The 15,655-nt window shown below is 41.5% G+C and overlaps 1 protein-coding gene across 14 annotated transcripts in view; it reads right to left on the reverse strand.

The window, feature by feature from the left end:
• Window positions 1–3,045: 3,045 nt before the first annotated feature.
• Window positions 3,046–15,655, reverse strand: part of celf2 (CUGBP Elav-like family member 2) — a 219,168-nt gene continuing 206,558 nt past the window's right edge. For 3 of the 14 annotated variants that reach the window (XM_023952422.1, XM_023952427.1, XM_023952425.1), the window contains 4 exons: window positions 15,152–15,280; window positions 11,903–12,100; window positions 8,572–8,715; window positions 3,046–4,955 (listed from right to left, as the gene is read on the reverse strand). In XM_023952422.1, the coding sequence (XP_023808190.1) occupies window positions 4,828–4,955; window positions 8,572–8,715; window positions 11,903–12,100; window positions 15,152–15,280 (599 nt within the window). In that variant the 3' untranslated portion in view covers window positions 3,046–4,827. The remainder of the gene's footprint in view (window positions 4,956–8,571; window positions 8,716–11,902; window positions 12,101–15,151; window positions 15,281–15,655) is intronic. The other 11 variants (XM_023952429.1, XM_023952433.1, XM_023952435.1 and 8 more) reach the window with 7 other exon arrangements.

Raw genomic sequence — 15,655 nt, forward strand, 5'->3', positions numbered from 1 at the left:
CAGTTTTTCCTCAAAAAACTTGACATAAGCCATAATGCAAAGAAACGACAAGATTTTTTTTTCCTTTCAGTTTCATTTGTTTGATAAATAGCACTTAGATAATTAAGAAAGAAGGAGAACAGAGAAGTGAACAGTGACGAGATAGAAAGATTACAACGAGCATCGGTGATGACAGCCCCTGAGGTGAGCCGCTCCGCAGGAACTCTGCTTCCGCGACCTTCTTGTGCTTCGACGATACGAGAAAGACGAGATGCTTCACGCCGGACTGTGCAAGTTTGGTGCAATTTTGCAGTTTTTTGGGGGTGGGCGGGGTGGGAGAGCTTAAATGCAAGAAGTGACGCGGCCTGGAACGACGGTCGGGGCGTGAAAGTGGCGGATTTGAACCTGCGCGGCTGCCTGTGCTGCAGGGTTTACTGCGTTCGGCTGATGGAGCGTCCGCTCGCCGCACTCCTGGAGCTCAGACTGCGAGTTTGGTAACGAAAGCTTTCATCCGGCGCTTGACTGGGAGGGTGCGACCTCTTCTTCTCCAGCCGACAAACGCTGTTATTTCCCCCGTCGCTGTTCCAATAAGGCATCTCTGTCCACGTGGCCCTGCTTCTAATAACCCTGGTTAGCCTGGGAGACGACCGCCTAAGCTAGAGCGGCGTCCGTCAGAGCTGAGAAGAAACGACGGCGGATCGACAAAGAGGGAGGCCGGCTGCACACGGACTGGAAATACTGGAACGTTGCTCCCTGGTTAAGGCGAATGGTGAGCTTCTGTAGAAAATAACGCTGCTGCTTTTTTACCTGTTTTTTTTTGTTCTTTTTTTTTGCAGACCGTAAACTTTCAGGGGGGGGGAGCAGGGGGCAGTTGAGTAGACAGACAACACTGTGCCGTCCTTGTAAACGGCTCGACCACGAGATTGGCAACAACACACTTTGGCATCTGAACAGGATTTTGGCCCACAAACGGAGGACGTCTTATGACCCTCACGACCCCCCCCCCCGGCTGACCGACGGCGTGTGCTTTTCACCCAAAAGTTTGCAGCGGCAGGAAAAGGCAGCCGCTCTTGCCCTGTGCTTACATCATGAAAGCCGGAGTTGGCGCACATGACGGTAATGATCCGAGCTGTTGCGATTAAAAAAATAAAAAACGGTTTTGAACTTTCCAGAGCGAGCAGGAGAGGAGGATTGGTGGAAATAAGGCGTTGCGTATGGCTCTCACCCCGGGTTCTCAGCGGAGGGGACGTTGAAGCGGAAAGAAAACACGCCGTCTGAGACGCGAACACAGACAGAACAGGAGTGCAAAGATTGGTGGTAAGGCTTTGATGAAGGAAAAGTGTCTGCGACGGCGGCGGACGGCGGCGGCGGCTGCTGCTGCTGCTGCTGAGGAGGAGGCGTTCGCCCTCAGGGGCTCTCATGCACAATAAAGTAAACTGTGAGGTCTGCACGAGCGTGTGTGTCCATGTGTGTGTGTGTTAGGATATATATATATATATATATATATATATATATATATATATATATATATATATATATATATATATATATATATATATATATATATATATATATATATATATGTACCGTATATATGACACATGGGCACTTTGTACAGTTTTTACAAAGGAAAAAAAAAGCAAACATGACATTGTCAGGCAACAAGACCACAAGTTAACAAACTCTTTTAAATCTATACTTTAAATATGAGGGATCCATACAAAACACTTATAATAAAATACCCATGTTATCAAATAATTTCACAAGAAATACACTGACGCGCTAGGCAGGAAGTACCTTCAGAATTTGGCACTAAACTCCACGAATCTCGTCTTTTTTTTTTCGTTATAAGACATTTTGCCGAACAACAAAACACATCTAAATATTGTTTCCCACAAGAGAAATAAAATAATGACATTGATGCTTCACAAGCTGACAGTTTATATATATATATATATATATATATATAGATATAGATATTTATATTTATATATATTTTCAGGAATTTCATATAGCTAATTAACGAACAAGAAATTTAGCAAATAGGGACTCCTTAAAAAAAAGAAAAGAAAAATTATATGAAAGGCTTTGTCTATTGTTCAAGTAAACTGATTTTTTTAAGTCTTCTCTTGAAAAACATGAGACATTTAAGACCGTTAGACTTGTGATGAAACCCACAGCTAAACTCACGAGAAGCACCGACGTTAACGCGGATTACAGGTATTTTTTTGTCTATACATTTAAACTGTAGAAAATATAGGTCATTTCATCATGTGCATTTAAACCACGGATTGTCTATCTGTGAGTCAGTTCAGCAAAAAGGTGACACAAGTAGGTAGCATTTCTCCCCCAAACAGGGCAAATGTCTCTTTTTTTTGTTGTTTTACCTTTAAACTACTCTAGAAAAAAGTGGTTTCTATATATAGACTTTGAATGAGAAACAGAGCCACTTAAAATGGCCTTATCAAAAAACTTTACACCGCCTGAAAAATGTAAAAACCATTAGAGAGCTTTGACAGAGTCTAAGATTGATCAGACAGTTTTCTCCCCAAAACTGTTTGGAAGTAGTCTTATTTTCAGAGACACGAGCGCGAGGCTGCCTCTGGCCCGTTGGATCAGCGGGCGGCCAGAAGCCGAGCGGGACGCGCCAAATTCCTGTAGTGAGCTTCAAATGGAGGAAAAAAAAACAGATCAACTGACAGAGAGGAAGTGGAAATAATAAATAAAAATCAACGAATGGAAATCATTTTGCCACAGGGTTTTTTTTCCTTTGTTTCAAACATTTGTTTTGTCATAAAAAGTCTTTTGTTTTCTCGTCTGAATGCAGCGTTTTTCACATTTTTACGTGTCAACCTCCTCCGTCCCTGAACCCCCCCGCCCCCCGAAAAAAAAACCAAACAGATCCAAACATGCATAAAAACAGCGACGCAAAAAGTCCAAAAAGGTCAGTAGGCTGCGGACGAGGAGGAGGAGGAGAACCAGGTTATGATCAGATGAGCTCAAAAAAAACACATTGGAAAAAAAGAATGACGAGGACGAAGAAGAAGAAGAGGAGGACGATGACACTTTTTTTTTTTTTGGTGAAGAGTTTTTTTGTCGTATTCTTTGAAGTTTACTTTTTTTGTTTTGTTTTGGACGCCACGGAGACATGCTAGGCAAACGATGAGCTAACAGGCATGGAGATGTGTTGCTCTAAAGGAGGGAAAGAAAAAACACGAGAGAGGAGAGTTACACACAGAGCCAGAGCACCACAACACAACAGCTTTTCCTTTAGAGAAAAAAACAAAACAACAACAACAACAAACGTACAAACAACAACACTACACACTGATTTCATTGGCAGTTTTTTAGCTCTTTTTTTTTGTTTCATTATATTCATAGTTCTACTCTGACGGCAAACATCACACGTTCACAAGACGAGAGAAACTGCGTCCATCGCCGCGCCGACGCATGGACGACCTTTGGGAGGCAGTTTTTCAACAGGTGCGAATCTCAAAAATGTAGCTTTACAAATGCATACGGGGGTGGGGGGGCACAAACACATTGAAAACTTCTGAAGTCAACAGAATGAGAAAGAAAACCTGACACGAACGAGAACGTGGAGCGATGGAGTGACGGCACAGAGAGGTGTGATCTTCAAAGAATAACGTGGAACAGATAACTGATTCTTACGGGATGAAAGCGACATGTGCTTTACGCACTGGAAAAAAAACAAAAACAGCAAAATTCCAGTTCCACAAGACTTCTCCACAAGGGTCTACTTCGAAAAAAAGGATGTATATTTTCTAGGAGTCCAATAACTTAACTGCAATAAATAAAATCCTTTTTTTTTCTTTATCAGAGGCAGTAAAAACGTTGTAGAAAAATAGAACTGCTTTTTTTACAAATAAAATTTACAGGCCTGTGGCTTTCTGTAATTTGAATTTTTTTTCTCCAACAAACATCAAGTACTTTCAGTTTCCCCCTCAGACTCTTAGTAGTAGTACTTTTGATAACCATCAAATTCTGGATCTTATTTTGAAAATCTTCTATATGCTGCAACACTTAAGACCAATGTGATCTGACCCAGAAAAGTAGTTCATATAATTCTGCGAACTAAAAAAACGGTTTACTTTCATAGAACTGATGAGTGTGTGTTGTTGTTGTTGTCTTGTTGTTTACATTGTGTGACTGTGCTGTGCTGTATGGCAGGCTGACTTTAGTGTAAATAGGCCACTAACGTTTTGCAGCCTTTGCTCCCGGGTTGCCAGCAGGCTTAAGAGGGGTTTTGAAGAAGCAGCGGCAACCTGCAACCAACACCGCGGAGGTCAAAGGACGTGTGCATATCGGAGTGCGCGTCAAACGTAAAAGGAGGTTTAAAAAAATAAGAGAACCCCTTAGCCAAACCTAAGGTTTTCTGCGAAGGAAGAGAGGATGTGTAAAATAAGTTAAAAAAAAGAAAGAATGGCTCCATTTGTCTTTATCCTAAAATGTCTGGATAAAAATAATCAAAACTGGTCTTTCCTTAAAAAAATAGAGAATAGCTACTTCCTTCTAATATAATATTAGGTAGAAGAAATTGCACAAAGTAATGGGGGTAATGGAAGCGTTCATGTGTGCCAAAAATAAAAAAGCAATAAATAATAATAATACTGGCTAACATAAAGATAAAAAAATCAAAGGCTCGTGTCTCGCTCAGGATGGTTGTAGGTCGTCTCCCCCTCCTTCCCACATCCCTCCTTCAAATCCGCCCTCCCCAAGTCCCCGTGTGAAGAGGTCGTGGCTCGTTTTTTTTTCTTCATTGGGGAGGGGGGGGGGACTTACCCTAGCAGTGCTAACAGGGGGAGCAGACAAACCCTAGTGCTAAGATCAGTACGGTTTGCTGTCGTTCTTGGAGCGCTTCAGTTGAACCTTCAGCCTCTTCATGCCGATCTGAAAGCCGTTCATGGCCTGGATGGCTGCCTGTGCCGACACGGGATTGTCGTAGCTGACAAAGCCTGCGGGAAAACCGGGGGGAGAAAAAAAAAATGTCAATGTGTCATCCTTACCGCAGGTCAATGACTGGACAGTTTAACCCCTTAACACCTGAGCTGTCACCGGCGACAGTAATAAAGAAGACTTTTTCATTATCTTCTTCAACATCGATTATTCTGCGACATAATTAAAGCGATAATGCAAAGAGGGGATTGCATTTTCGTTTTCACGTCCACTGTCCACTATTTTAAGTCAACAAAAGCAGCTTTATTTTGAAAATGAAAAAGCATTTCTGGTATTGACTTTTATTTTTTTAAATTATGGAACATTAATGCTTCCATACACTAGAGCTAAAGCATACATATGTTGCATGTCATTAATAATCAGTTTATGCCCTATACGTGCTGCTAAAGTAGCAAATATTAATGGTCCCCATTTTCAATTCTGTTGTAGTACAATGTTATTTAATAGGACAGCAAGACAGACTTTTTTATTGCATTTTCAGCTTGTTTCTTTAGACAGCACTGAGGTAGAAAGTTTAGACACATTTGGATAGGTCATGTCCTTCATTAAGTTTTTCTAAGTTGACTAAATAACAAGAAAATAGTTGGAACAGACTTGAGTTGTTTGTTAAGACGTATAGCTAGTTTATTAAAAACACGCTGCTATTAAAAAGGGTTAGCACAAGGTGTTTTAAATGAGAAAGCAAGTTTTTCAAAAACTTGCTTTATCTTTATAAGCTAATGCTAGTCTACCATTAGCTATTTGGCGATAAAGCTAGTTTTTCAAAGATGCTTTATTTATGTGAGCTGATGCTAGTTTAGCATTAGCTATTTGATGAGAAAACTAGTTTTTCAACAACAGATTTTGTATATTTAAGCTAATGCTAGTTTAGCTTTAGCTATTCTGTGAGAAAGCTAGTTTTTCAAAAACACGCTATATTTATTTAAAAACGTTTAACATAATTAGCTCAACACAGTTTTTTAAATAGTAAAAGGCGGCACATTTATATTTTAGATTTCCAGTTGTTAATATTACGATATTTAAATGGCTTACCATTCGAAAACTGGTCCATTTGAGAAAGCTATTTTTCTTTCCAAAAACAAGCTGTATTTATGTTAGCTAATACTAGTTTAAAATTAGCTATTTCGTGAGAAAGCTATATTTTTAAAACACACAGTATTTATGTAGTCTAATGCAAAATTTCACATTTCACACACTACTTGATGGGAAAATTTGCTTTTAAAAATGTGCTTAAGTACAGACTCTTAACCAAATTAGTTTATCAGAGTTTTTGAATGCAGTAGGTCTACTTTTACATTTACATATGTAAAAATGAATTACTTAAATGACTCATGTCAAATATCTGGTTATTTGGGAGTCAATGTCAAGTTCAAGTCTCAAACTGCTAAAGAAAAGAATGAATCATAATAGCTCTTTGAAGTAATTGTTGCAAAAATATTATGAATGGAGGAAAAGTGCAACAGATGATGCTAGCTGACAGCTCACACATGACAAATGTTCAAACGCACAGCGTATCAGTTTCATGCCGCGTCCCAAGAAGCATCTCAGAGCACACTTCACTTCCTCATGTGATCCAACATTTAAACTGACAGTAACTTCTTGTCTCGCCTGTTTCACATTCATCCTAACAATCCATCTGCTGCTTGTCAAGTAGCAGTCAAATTTCATTGCTCTTACCTCCCGGATCCAAGCTTGATTTATTTCAGTTTGTCTCAGCTGTGACATGCAGACTGGATATGCATAATATTCAGATGTTCCTGCTTTTGACGTCTAAAGCCTGTCAAACAAAACTCGCCTTTCTTTTTTTTTCTTCTGTCGGAGAAAAAACGTATATGTGTGTCTATAGGGGGGAGATGAAAGAGCAGCATCTGCCACCATGGTCTGAATTGAAACTTAGAATTAAGCACAATTTTATTTCCTCCCACATGAGTTTAACCACTGAAATGTCATTTGGGTGATATCTTGAAGTTTCGCCATAATGGCAAAATGTTTCAAGAACAAAAGACAATAAGTCCAGATGACTTAACTTCAAGACTGTGAAATACTTTAGTCTTACTGAGGAAATGGACTTTAAACGGCAAAAGTTCTGCTTAAGAGTCTATTATTTTGAGTTGAGTTTGGAAGTTAGTCAAGACGTTGCTTTTCTTTTACTTGAATTTATTTTTATAAATAGATGTATGTTTTTGTTCCAAGGCTAAATACAGTTGTTTCTCATACGTAATACTAAGATTCACATTACTGCATTTACTGCACATATTTCAAGTGCGTCCAAGGCTAAATATTGTAGTTGGTCACATGTGTTACCATACCCTAACCCTTGCTCCGTGCGACTAAGAAAAGAGTTTAGCACTGGCAGTACAAGTGCGTAATTTGGCAAGTGATGTGACATGTACTCTGGAGCGACTTATATATGTCTTTCTTCTTTTTTACCGGTATGCATTTTTTGGCTCCTGCAACAGACAATCCGGTGCGACTTAAACTCCAGAAGGTACAGAGTATATTCGTACTAATTGTTTACGTTCTGCAATTAACAGTCCTTGAACACGTGGGGGGATGTTAAAAATGCATTATACCATATTCCGGGTGAATACTCGATTCTGATTGGCTGCTGGGTGTGGATTAAAAAGCGATAATGCACACCGGTCAGCTAGCTTAAATGTCCATATTACTGCGCTGGCTTCTTTAAAACAAACTTTAGCTTCATCATCTGGAAAAGAACAAGCGGTAAGAGGTGAACTTTCTCTCTGAACTGATGCTTTATTTAACCCATCGGGACGATCAGCATATATATATCGCTTTGCTGCTGCACTGGAGGTCCATGCTGGGCCAGCTGGCAAAGCGGTTGTCATGTTACTGTGACAATGCGCTGCACCACGTAAAAAATAATCCGCTTTTTGCGGAAAAAAAGCGATCCAAACCGGAAAAAAAACAAGGATAAAGTATTTCTTTTGTAAGTGACCATGGTATTAGTGGGTTAATGGCCATCAAAGTGTGCATTATCAGAATTGACACACTTTGCGTCAGATGTTTGCTTCCGCAAAGTGCGTTAATTTCTGATAATGCACACTTTGTCGGCCATTAACCGTTACGTAAAAACATCTTGGAATGTTTATACTTCAACATACCTTTGATTATAAAAGGGGAAAACTTTTATAATAATAATAGGACATCAGTTTGTGTTCAGGTACTAAAGCTGCTAAACTTACCGTACTAGTAGTAACTACCAGAGAAAACTTTTTCTTGTCAAGTCAATTTTTTTTAAGCTACAGTTCAATGAGCCCTACTCCTTCATATTGGGTATCATTGAAATCTCCACATGTCTTCTGTAGATACTTCTGTAGGTTTGGAAAGGTCCTCCACAGAGGACAAAATCTGCATTTCTAGTGGTCAGGAGGATACTATGAATTTTGAGCAAGTGAACCTCATGAATCAACAAAAAACAAGAAAAATGTGTGCGTTTGTGACAACTTAAGCAGAATTCAACTTCATCTAGACTTACTTTTTTTCTGTCAACAGTTTTTTCTACAACATTTGTCCTAAAAAACACTCTCGAGTTCTAGAAATGGTGTCATTATGAGCCTGTTTAGACCAAAAGTTGCGAGTGAGAGGTCCTACCGAAGCACTTGCTAAGGTTTGTCTGTTTGTCGATGAAGACTTTGGCAGAGACCACGTTTCCAAAAGGCATGAACATCTGCAGAATGTCCTGGTCTCCAAACTCTTGGGGCAGGTGGTAGATGAAGAGGTTGGCACCTTCAGGTCCTGCAGGGACGAAATGCACAGCAGACGTAAGGTCTGGGAGAGTTTTTGTTGTTGTCTTTTTTTTTCAATAATCAAAAATCTGTGAAAGAGACATAGAGACTGCAGATGTGTTGTCATGGGAACGGAGCTCAAGCACACAGCTTAGCACAATGTCCCGTGACCTTGGGTCCACCATTGCTCTTGAATGGCATAAAAACTGCGTCTCCCACGAAAGCTTTTCATTTACTAACAGTGTTTTCACTGTCTACGCATAAAACCGTTTTTGTTGTTCTGTGTCTTTTTATTTATTCATGATTTGAGCTTCATGGTTTCCTCTTTTAGGGGGGGGGGGGGGGGGGGGGGGGGTCGCAGGTCAAGCCTCTGGCCTCTCCCTCACACATAATAATGATAATAGCAGGTCAGACCTCCGAATCATTTCATATTCGCTCCACAGCCACACAAAGCAGCGGTGGTGGCGGAGCGCTGAACACAGAACGTCTGGCTTTCCCCGGAGGGGTTTGAACTTTGGGATGGACCGCCAAACAAAGACGGCTTTTGTAGAAATGCATCTTGGCTGGAAGCAGAGAGGTGCATCAACAAACAGCATGCGGCTCTGTTTGTTTTACGAGGCATTTCATCATCTGCTTTGTATGCAGCGCGCTTGTGGAGGCTTTCTGGGAAATTTAAGCCGTGCTGCCGCCGCAGATGCAGATGGAGCAAAGCCTCTACCCAAAAAATATGAAATTTACAATTTATATATATATATATATATATATATATATATATATATATATATATATATATATATATATATATATATACGAAACATAAACAATTATTTGATTTCTTAATGAATGACCTAAGAGTATTTTCAGTTTTGTTGAACACGTAAAATGACAAAAGTACAGACCGACCCACCTATACATATGTTCGTATTAAACTTACAAGGAGAAACTTTGATTTTCTTACAAAAATTCTTAAAAAGACTTAAGCATTTTCACCCTGTTATTGAGGAAAATCAAATACATTCATATCTAGGATATTATTTTTTTTCTGCTAAAGCATGTAAATTATCAAAAAAAAAATCCTTAAACAAGTTTTATAAAAATAAAATCTAATGATTTTATTTAGACAATGAAAATAGATATTGAGTAAGAATAATATACTAGAAAATAATTTGTTTAAAGACTTCAGAGTTGAAAGTTTATATATATATATATATATATATATATATATATATATATATATAAACATATATACATCTAGTCCAAACCAGCCTTCATAGGAAACTCAATGAAGCTGTCGAAAACCTCCCTTGAAGCCAATGGGAAGCCACTTGCACAAGTGTCCATCAAATGTGGGATATACCAAGGTGATGCTCTGTCCCCACTGCTGTTCTGCATAGGTCTGAACCCCCTCAGCCAAATAATCACAAAGACTGGCTATGGATACCGACTCAGAAATGGGGCCAACATCAGTCACCTCCTATACATGGATCACATCAAGCTATATGCTAAGAGCGAGCGTGACATTGACTCCCTGATCCACACCACCAGGATCTACAGTACTGACATTGGGATGTCATTCGGGCTCGAGAAATGCAGCCGGATGGTGACAAAGAGAGGCAAGGTAGTCCACACAGGAGGGGTCTCACTCCCAGAAGGAACAATAGCAGACATCGAGGACAGTTACAAGTACCTTGGAATTCCGCAGGCAAATGGCAACCTGGAGCAGGCAACAAGGAAAGCTGCAACAGCTAAATACCTCCAACGAGTAAAGCAAGACCTGAGAAGCCAGCTCAATGGCAAGAACAAGACCCGGGCAATAAACAGCTACGCACTGCCAGTTATCAGATACCCTGCAGGAATAATAGGATGGCCAAAGGAAGAGATACAGACCACGGATGTTAAGACACGAAAGTTCCTCACCATGCATGGAGGGTTCCACCCCAAATCCAGCACCCTGAAGGGGCAAGGAAGGAGGCCGAGGACTAGTGAGCGTAGAAGCCACTATCCAGGATGAAACATCCAAGATCCATGAGTACATCAAGCTCAAGGCCCCAACTGACAGTGTGCTCAGTGAATGTCTCAGGCAATGGAGAGCAGAGGATACAGTGCTGGAGGACAGATCCTCATGGGAGGACAAACCCCTGCATGGGATGTACCACCAAACCATAACTGAAGTGGCTGATATCAAGAAGTCCTACCAATGGCTAGAAAGGGCTGGCCTACAGGACAGCACTGCAGGGTGTAAGATGCTGGCAGGTAAAGCATACGCATACATGGAGCGCCACAATCAAGTGTCTGGAATAATATACAGGAACATGTGTACAGAATATGAACTGGAAACCTCAAGGTCAAAATGGGAAACACCTCCAAAGGTGGTAGAGAATGAGAGGGCAAAGATCCTGTGGGACTTCCAGATCCAGACTGATAGGATGGTATTGGCGAACCAACCAGACATTGTAGTGGTGGATAAGGAACAGAGGAAAGCCGTTGTGAGGAAAGCGATGGGAACATCAGGAAGAAGGAACATGAGAAACTGGAGAAATACCAGGGACTCAGAGAAGAACTGGAGAAAGCCTGGAGAGTAAAGGTGACAGTGGTGCCTGTGGTAATTGGAGCACTCGGGGCAGTAACCCCCAAACTGGAGGAGTGGCTACAACAGATAACTGGAAAGACCTCAGACCTCTCAGTCCAGAAAAGCGCAGGAACAGCTAAGATACTGCAGGACCCTCAAGCTCCCAGGCCTCTGGTGGAGGACCCCAGCTTGGAGGAGAAACCACCCGCGGAGGGTGAGAGGGGCGTTTTTTATTTTGATTTTTATATATCCCCCATTTCGAATTTCCCTCTCTCTCTGGTTGAGAAAGAGGGAAAGAGAGAGAATTGTCTGCAAATATAATAATATAATAATGATATAATTCCGGTTTAGCCTCAAGTACAAAAGGAGTTTCTACAAATATAAACCTTGTGTGTCAGAAGCTTCATAAACTCTTATTATAACAGTAACACCTTTAGCTCTCATATATATTTCCTTAAAATGCTGAACAGGACAAGTTAAACCAACCAACCAACCAACTTAAATCAAATCAAATCAACCAATCGTGCAGAAGACACTGACAGACTTCTTTCATTGGAAAAGTAACTGTTGTAATGGAGCTGCAGTTCCCGCTGAGTGACGCGCCGCCCCAGGCCGCCGGGCTACTGACCCTCTTTCTGGCTGCCGGCAGCGCCTTGCTGCTGCAGCAGGGACTGGCTGTAGAGCGTAGGCAGCGCTGCAGCGGCGTACTGCTGGATCCCTGAGTAAGCCTGCGTCAGCGCGTCCATGGTGCCCGCGGTCCCGTTGGTGAGCCCTGCGCCGCCCAGGCCTCCGTTTAGAGCCGCCATACCTGAGAGCATTTGAGCAACTTTACATAAAACCCAACAATAAAAAAAAGAAAAATGCACTTACTCATTAGCGCCCCCATTGAAGGTTGTGTTTCAATCACACATACAGAGACAAGGACGCACAACCACACAATAAAAGTGACGCATTTCACACACACACACACAAGTTTACACACAGCAGTGATATGAGAGCAGCAGGTAACAGCCAGAGCTGCGCAGGTGGAGTAACAGAACGCAGCGACGCATGCAACTCTTCCTACCGAGACACAACAGCATGTTTTGACACACATTGTCCCGACTCTGACAACTCAAAGGACGACAAAATTTTCAGTGAATTTCGTTTTTGATTGAGGAATCCTAGTTTCTTTATTAATTCAAAATATTTAAATAAAAATATTAATAAAAATGGAAACTTTTTTTCAAATACACGAAGGTAACAGGGCGTTAAATCCAACTGACTGGTGTAAATGTGCAAACATAAAAGTATTTTAGTTTTAACTACTGTTCCCCAAATCTTTGGAGGTTTCTATACATGTGCTGTGTGTGGAAAGGTTTTGTTTTTTAACTTAAAAAATGTTTTTATTATGTGAAGCACTTTGTGCTACATTTGTGTAAAGTTTGATGGCTCTTTTATCGTAGTGAAAAATCTCAAATAATTTGATTAAATAAACGGTAGGTTGTCTACGTTATTGTAGCTGAATTTTTCAATGTCATTTAAAAAGTACATATTTCCAATAAATCTAAGTAAACGGCTGAATGTCAGAACTTTTCATGGTAAATAAGAAACGCGTTTTCTTCTCTTCTGCTGCAAAACTCTGTTGAGTCCTTAAGTAAATAATTGCACAAACACATTTAAAACATCTAAAAGTCTATTTTATAGGTTTGTTTTGGATCCTAATCCAATGTTCTACTGTTTAAAGCATTGACTGTGTGGGACATCACCCAAACAACGATAGAAAGTCAATTCGCGATCTGGACGCCGCCATGTTGGAGCCAGATGTTGTCACTAAGCAATGACTGGTCCAACTGAGTCAACGTTTCTATGGCAACCACTCTCTCCAATCCGTAGCGAGCGTGTTTGAAGTCCAAACCCCTACCACCTGAAAGCAGGCTCTGAAGAATCTGTCAATCAAATGTTTGGTACGTAGGGGGCCAACAGGCTCCGCCTACTTTTATTGAGGCATCTGATTGGTCAGTTTATAAATTGAATAACTTGAACTTCTGAAAAAAATATAATGAAAACATAAGGATTATAAAAAACATGGTAAAAAAGTATCAGATCAGGAATGTTTCTTCTGACCAAAGAATGACAGGAACAGCTGTTTATTTCTCTATAGAAGTCTATGGGATTTTGCTTCTTGGAGCCACTTCCTATTTGAAACACCAGGGGGGGCGGGGTCACTCAGTCCAGTTCTCATTTACAGTCAATGGCTCAAATTCACTCGAGAAGAGAAAAAGGATGACGGCTTATCAAAATAGACTTGAGTTTTGACTTTGTATATCTCTACTTTTTCACACTGGCAAGAAAAGTAAAAGAAAAATTTACTTTTATTTAGAAAAATAAATATATTTTGATGACTTTTGAACATTCCAAACAATAGTTTAGAAATAAACTGGGCTTTGCAGCTTCGCTTCACCCTCACTGCCCCCCTTTTAGTGTTTCTGGCCGAAGCGCTGAGTGACTTTTCATCTGTTTTCTTGTCTCGGTGCTTTTCCAGCGGCTGATGTCTCTCTTTAAGGCTGGAGGCAAACGGGGATGTTTAAAACCGGCAGCCACCGCCGCGCCGCCGCTCATTAGCAGCTCGTAACGGCTTAATATCACGGCTGAGGGCGACTTGTCTGAGGGGGGGCAGACAGCGCCATGGCGTCCCCTCACCGCCACACACAGTGAAATAAATGATCACTGCGGCGCTCCGGATTATAGGTCACTCATTTATTCCGAAATAATTGCACCGGTGACCTTTGCAATTCAATTAGGGCCTGGCTGTGTTTAAATGAGGGCGGTTGTTGGTCGGGGGATGAAGGAGGAGTGTTCAGAGGGGTTAGCGGGGAGGAAATAGGACGCCAAACGAAAGCGACTGCTTTGGCCTGAAATGACGAACGCGTGGCGTGTACCTGCGTGCGCACGGGGAACCGCTCGCATGATTTACACGCCAGCTACAGCGGCTCCGGCCCGGAGCGGTAAAGGTCAGAGCAGAATAATGTGGTGGAAGAGGCTGAGAGGACAGGATCTCTGCTGTCATAACAGCTCTGATTAAGAACGCCGTCCCCGCTGTCCCAACAGGTCAGAGGCAGGTCACGGCGTGCAGCCGGCGAGCCCTCGGTCTGCGGCTTCACGCACGTCCAAGTCTTTAACCGATCACAAGTCGTGAAGACCTTAAAACCCAGCGACAGCCTCACTTTCATGAACTTTGGGTTTTCTGGACCTGTCTAGACAAAACGCCATGAGGATTCCTGCAGACGTCCACAGAAGAAGGTTGGCAGAAAAAAAGCCAAGTTTAAAGTTTAAAAGCTGCCTAAACTTTCAAAATAAAACATTTTCTAACAAATAAAATATCAGATGATCTTTTAGTCAGAACTATTTAAGAAGGTATTTATGTTTTTTATTTATATTTGCAAACAGCTAACTTTAAACAAAAAAAGACAAAACACAAGTTAACGTTTTACCAATTATATTATTGAAAAGCTTTTGTTCTGAACGTTTAAATCGTAGCATTCTTAGAAAATAAAACTTAAAATATGCTTTAAAAATTTTAAGCTATTCCCATTCTGTTCAAAGAAAAACATGACAGTGTCGAACAGAATCAGGAAACTAACAACTGTCGTCACAGTAGCCGCACGCCAAACCGGCATGCAAGCAGGAGCCAGGAGGGAACCAGGAAGCAGATGAGGAGGTGGATGAAGGTCGGGTGGTTGGATGCCTGATCGCAGTGTTTTGAGTCAAACGGAGAGATCAGGAGCTACCAAACAAGCAGGTAGCTGCTGAAGCTTCTCTCTGCTCTGACTCCTGCTGGAATGGATGGATGGATGGGTGGATGGATGGATGGGTGGATGGCAGGATGAATACTCACTGTTGAGGCTACCTGCTAGTGCATTAATGTTGTTCAGGCCCACGGTGGCGCCTGCCAGGCCCTGCAGGGTGCCCAGAGAGGTCAGGGAGTTCATGGCTCCGGCGTTGGAGCTGGCTGTTGTACCTGCTGCTGGGAGGGAAAAAAGAGAGCAGGGGAGGGACAGGGAGAGGGGTGAGGATGGAGGCAAGGAAGGAGAGCAGGAGACAAAGAAATTGATGTGTTACACGGATGTCAAGCACAGCTGCAGCAGAGGTGGAGGATTCTGAGCAGCTTGGTGCATCAACGCTGCGTACGGTCGGAGGCTTTTCCAGCAAACTACTTTAATCCTGTTTGTTTGACCAAACTGGACCTGAGCTTTTCCTGACACAGGTACATCAGGCCCAGAAGAAGATGAGTTTTACTGTCCACAGGAAAAATCCTAGAAACTTCTTTTCCAACTTAACTCTTTCAACATGTACGGAAGGCCAAAGAGGCCAAAAATTACAATTTGCTTTCATCTTAAAA

The sequence above is a fragment of the Oryzias latipes genome, chromosome 23 (assembly GCF_002234675.1).
Source record: "Oryzias latipes chromosome 23, ASM223467v1".
NCBI lineage: Eukaryota > Metazoa > Chordata > Actinopteri > Beloniformes > Adrianichthyidae > Oryzias > Oryzias latipes.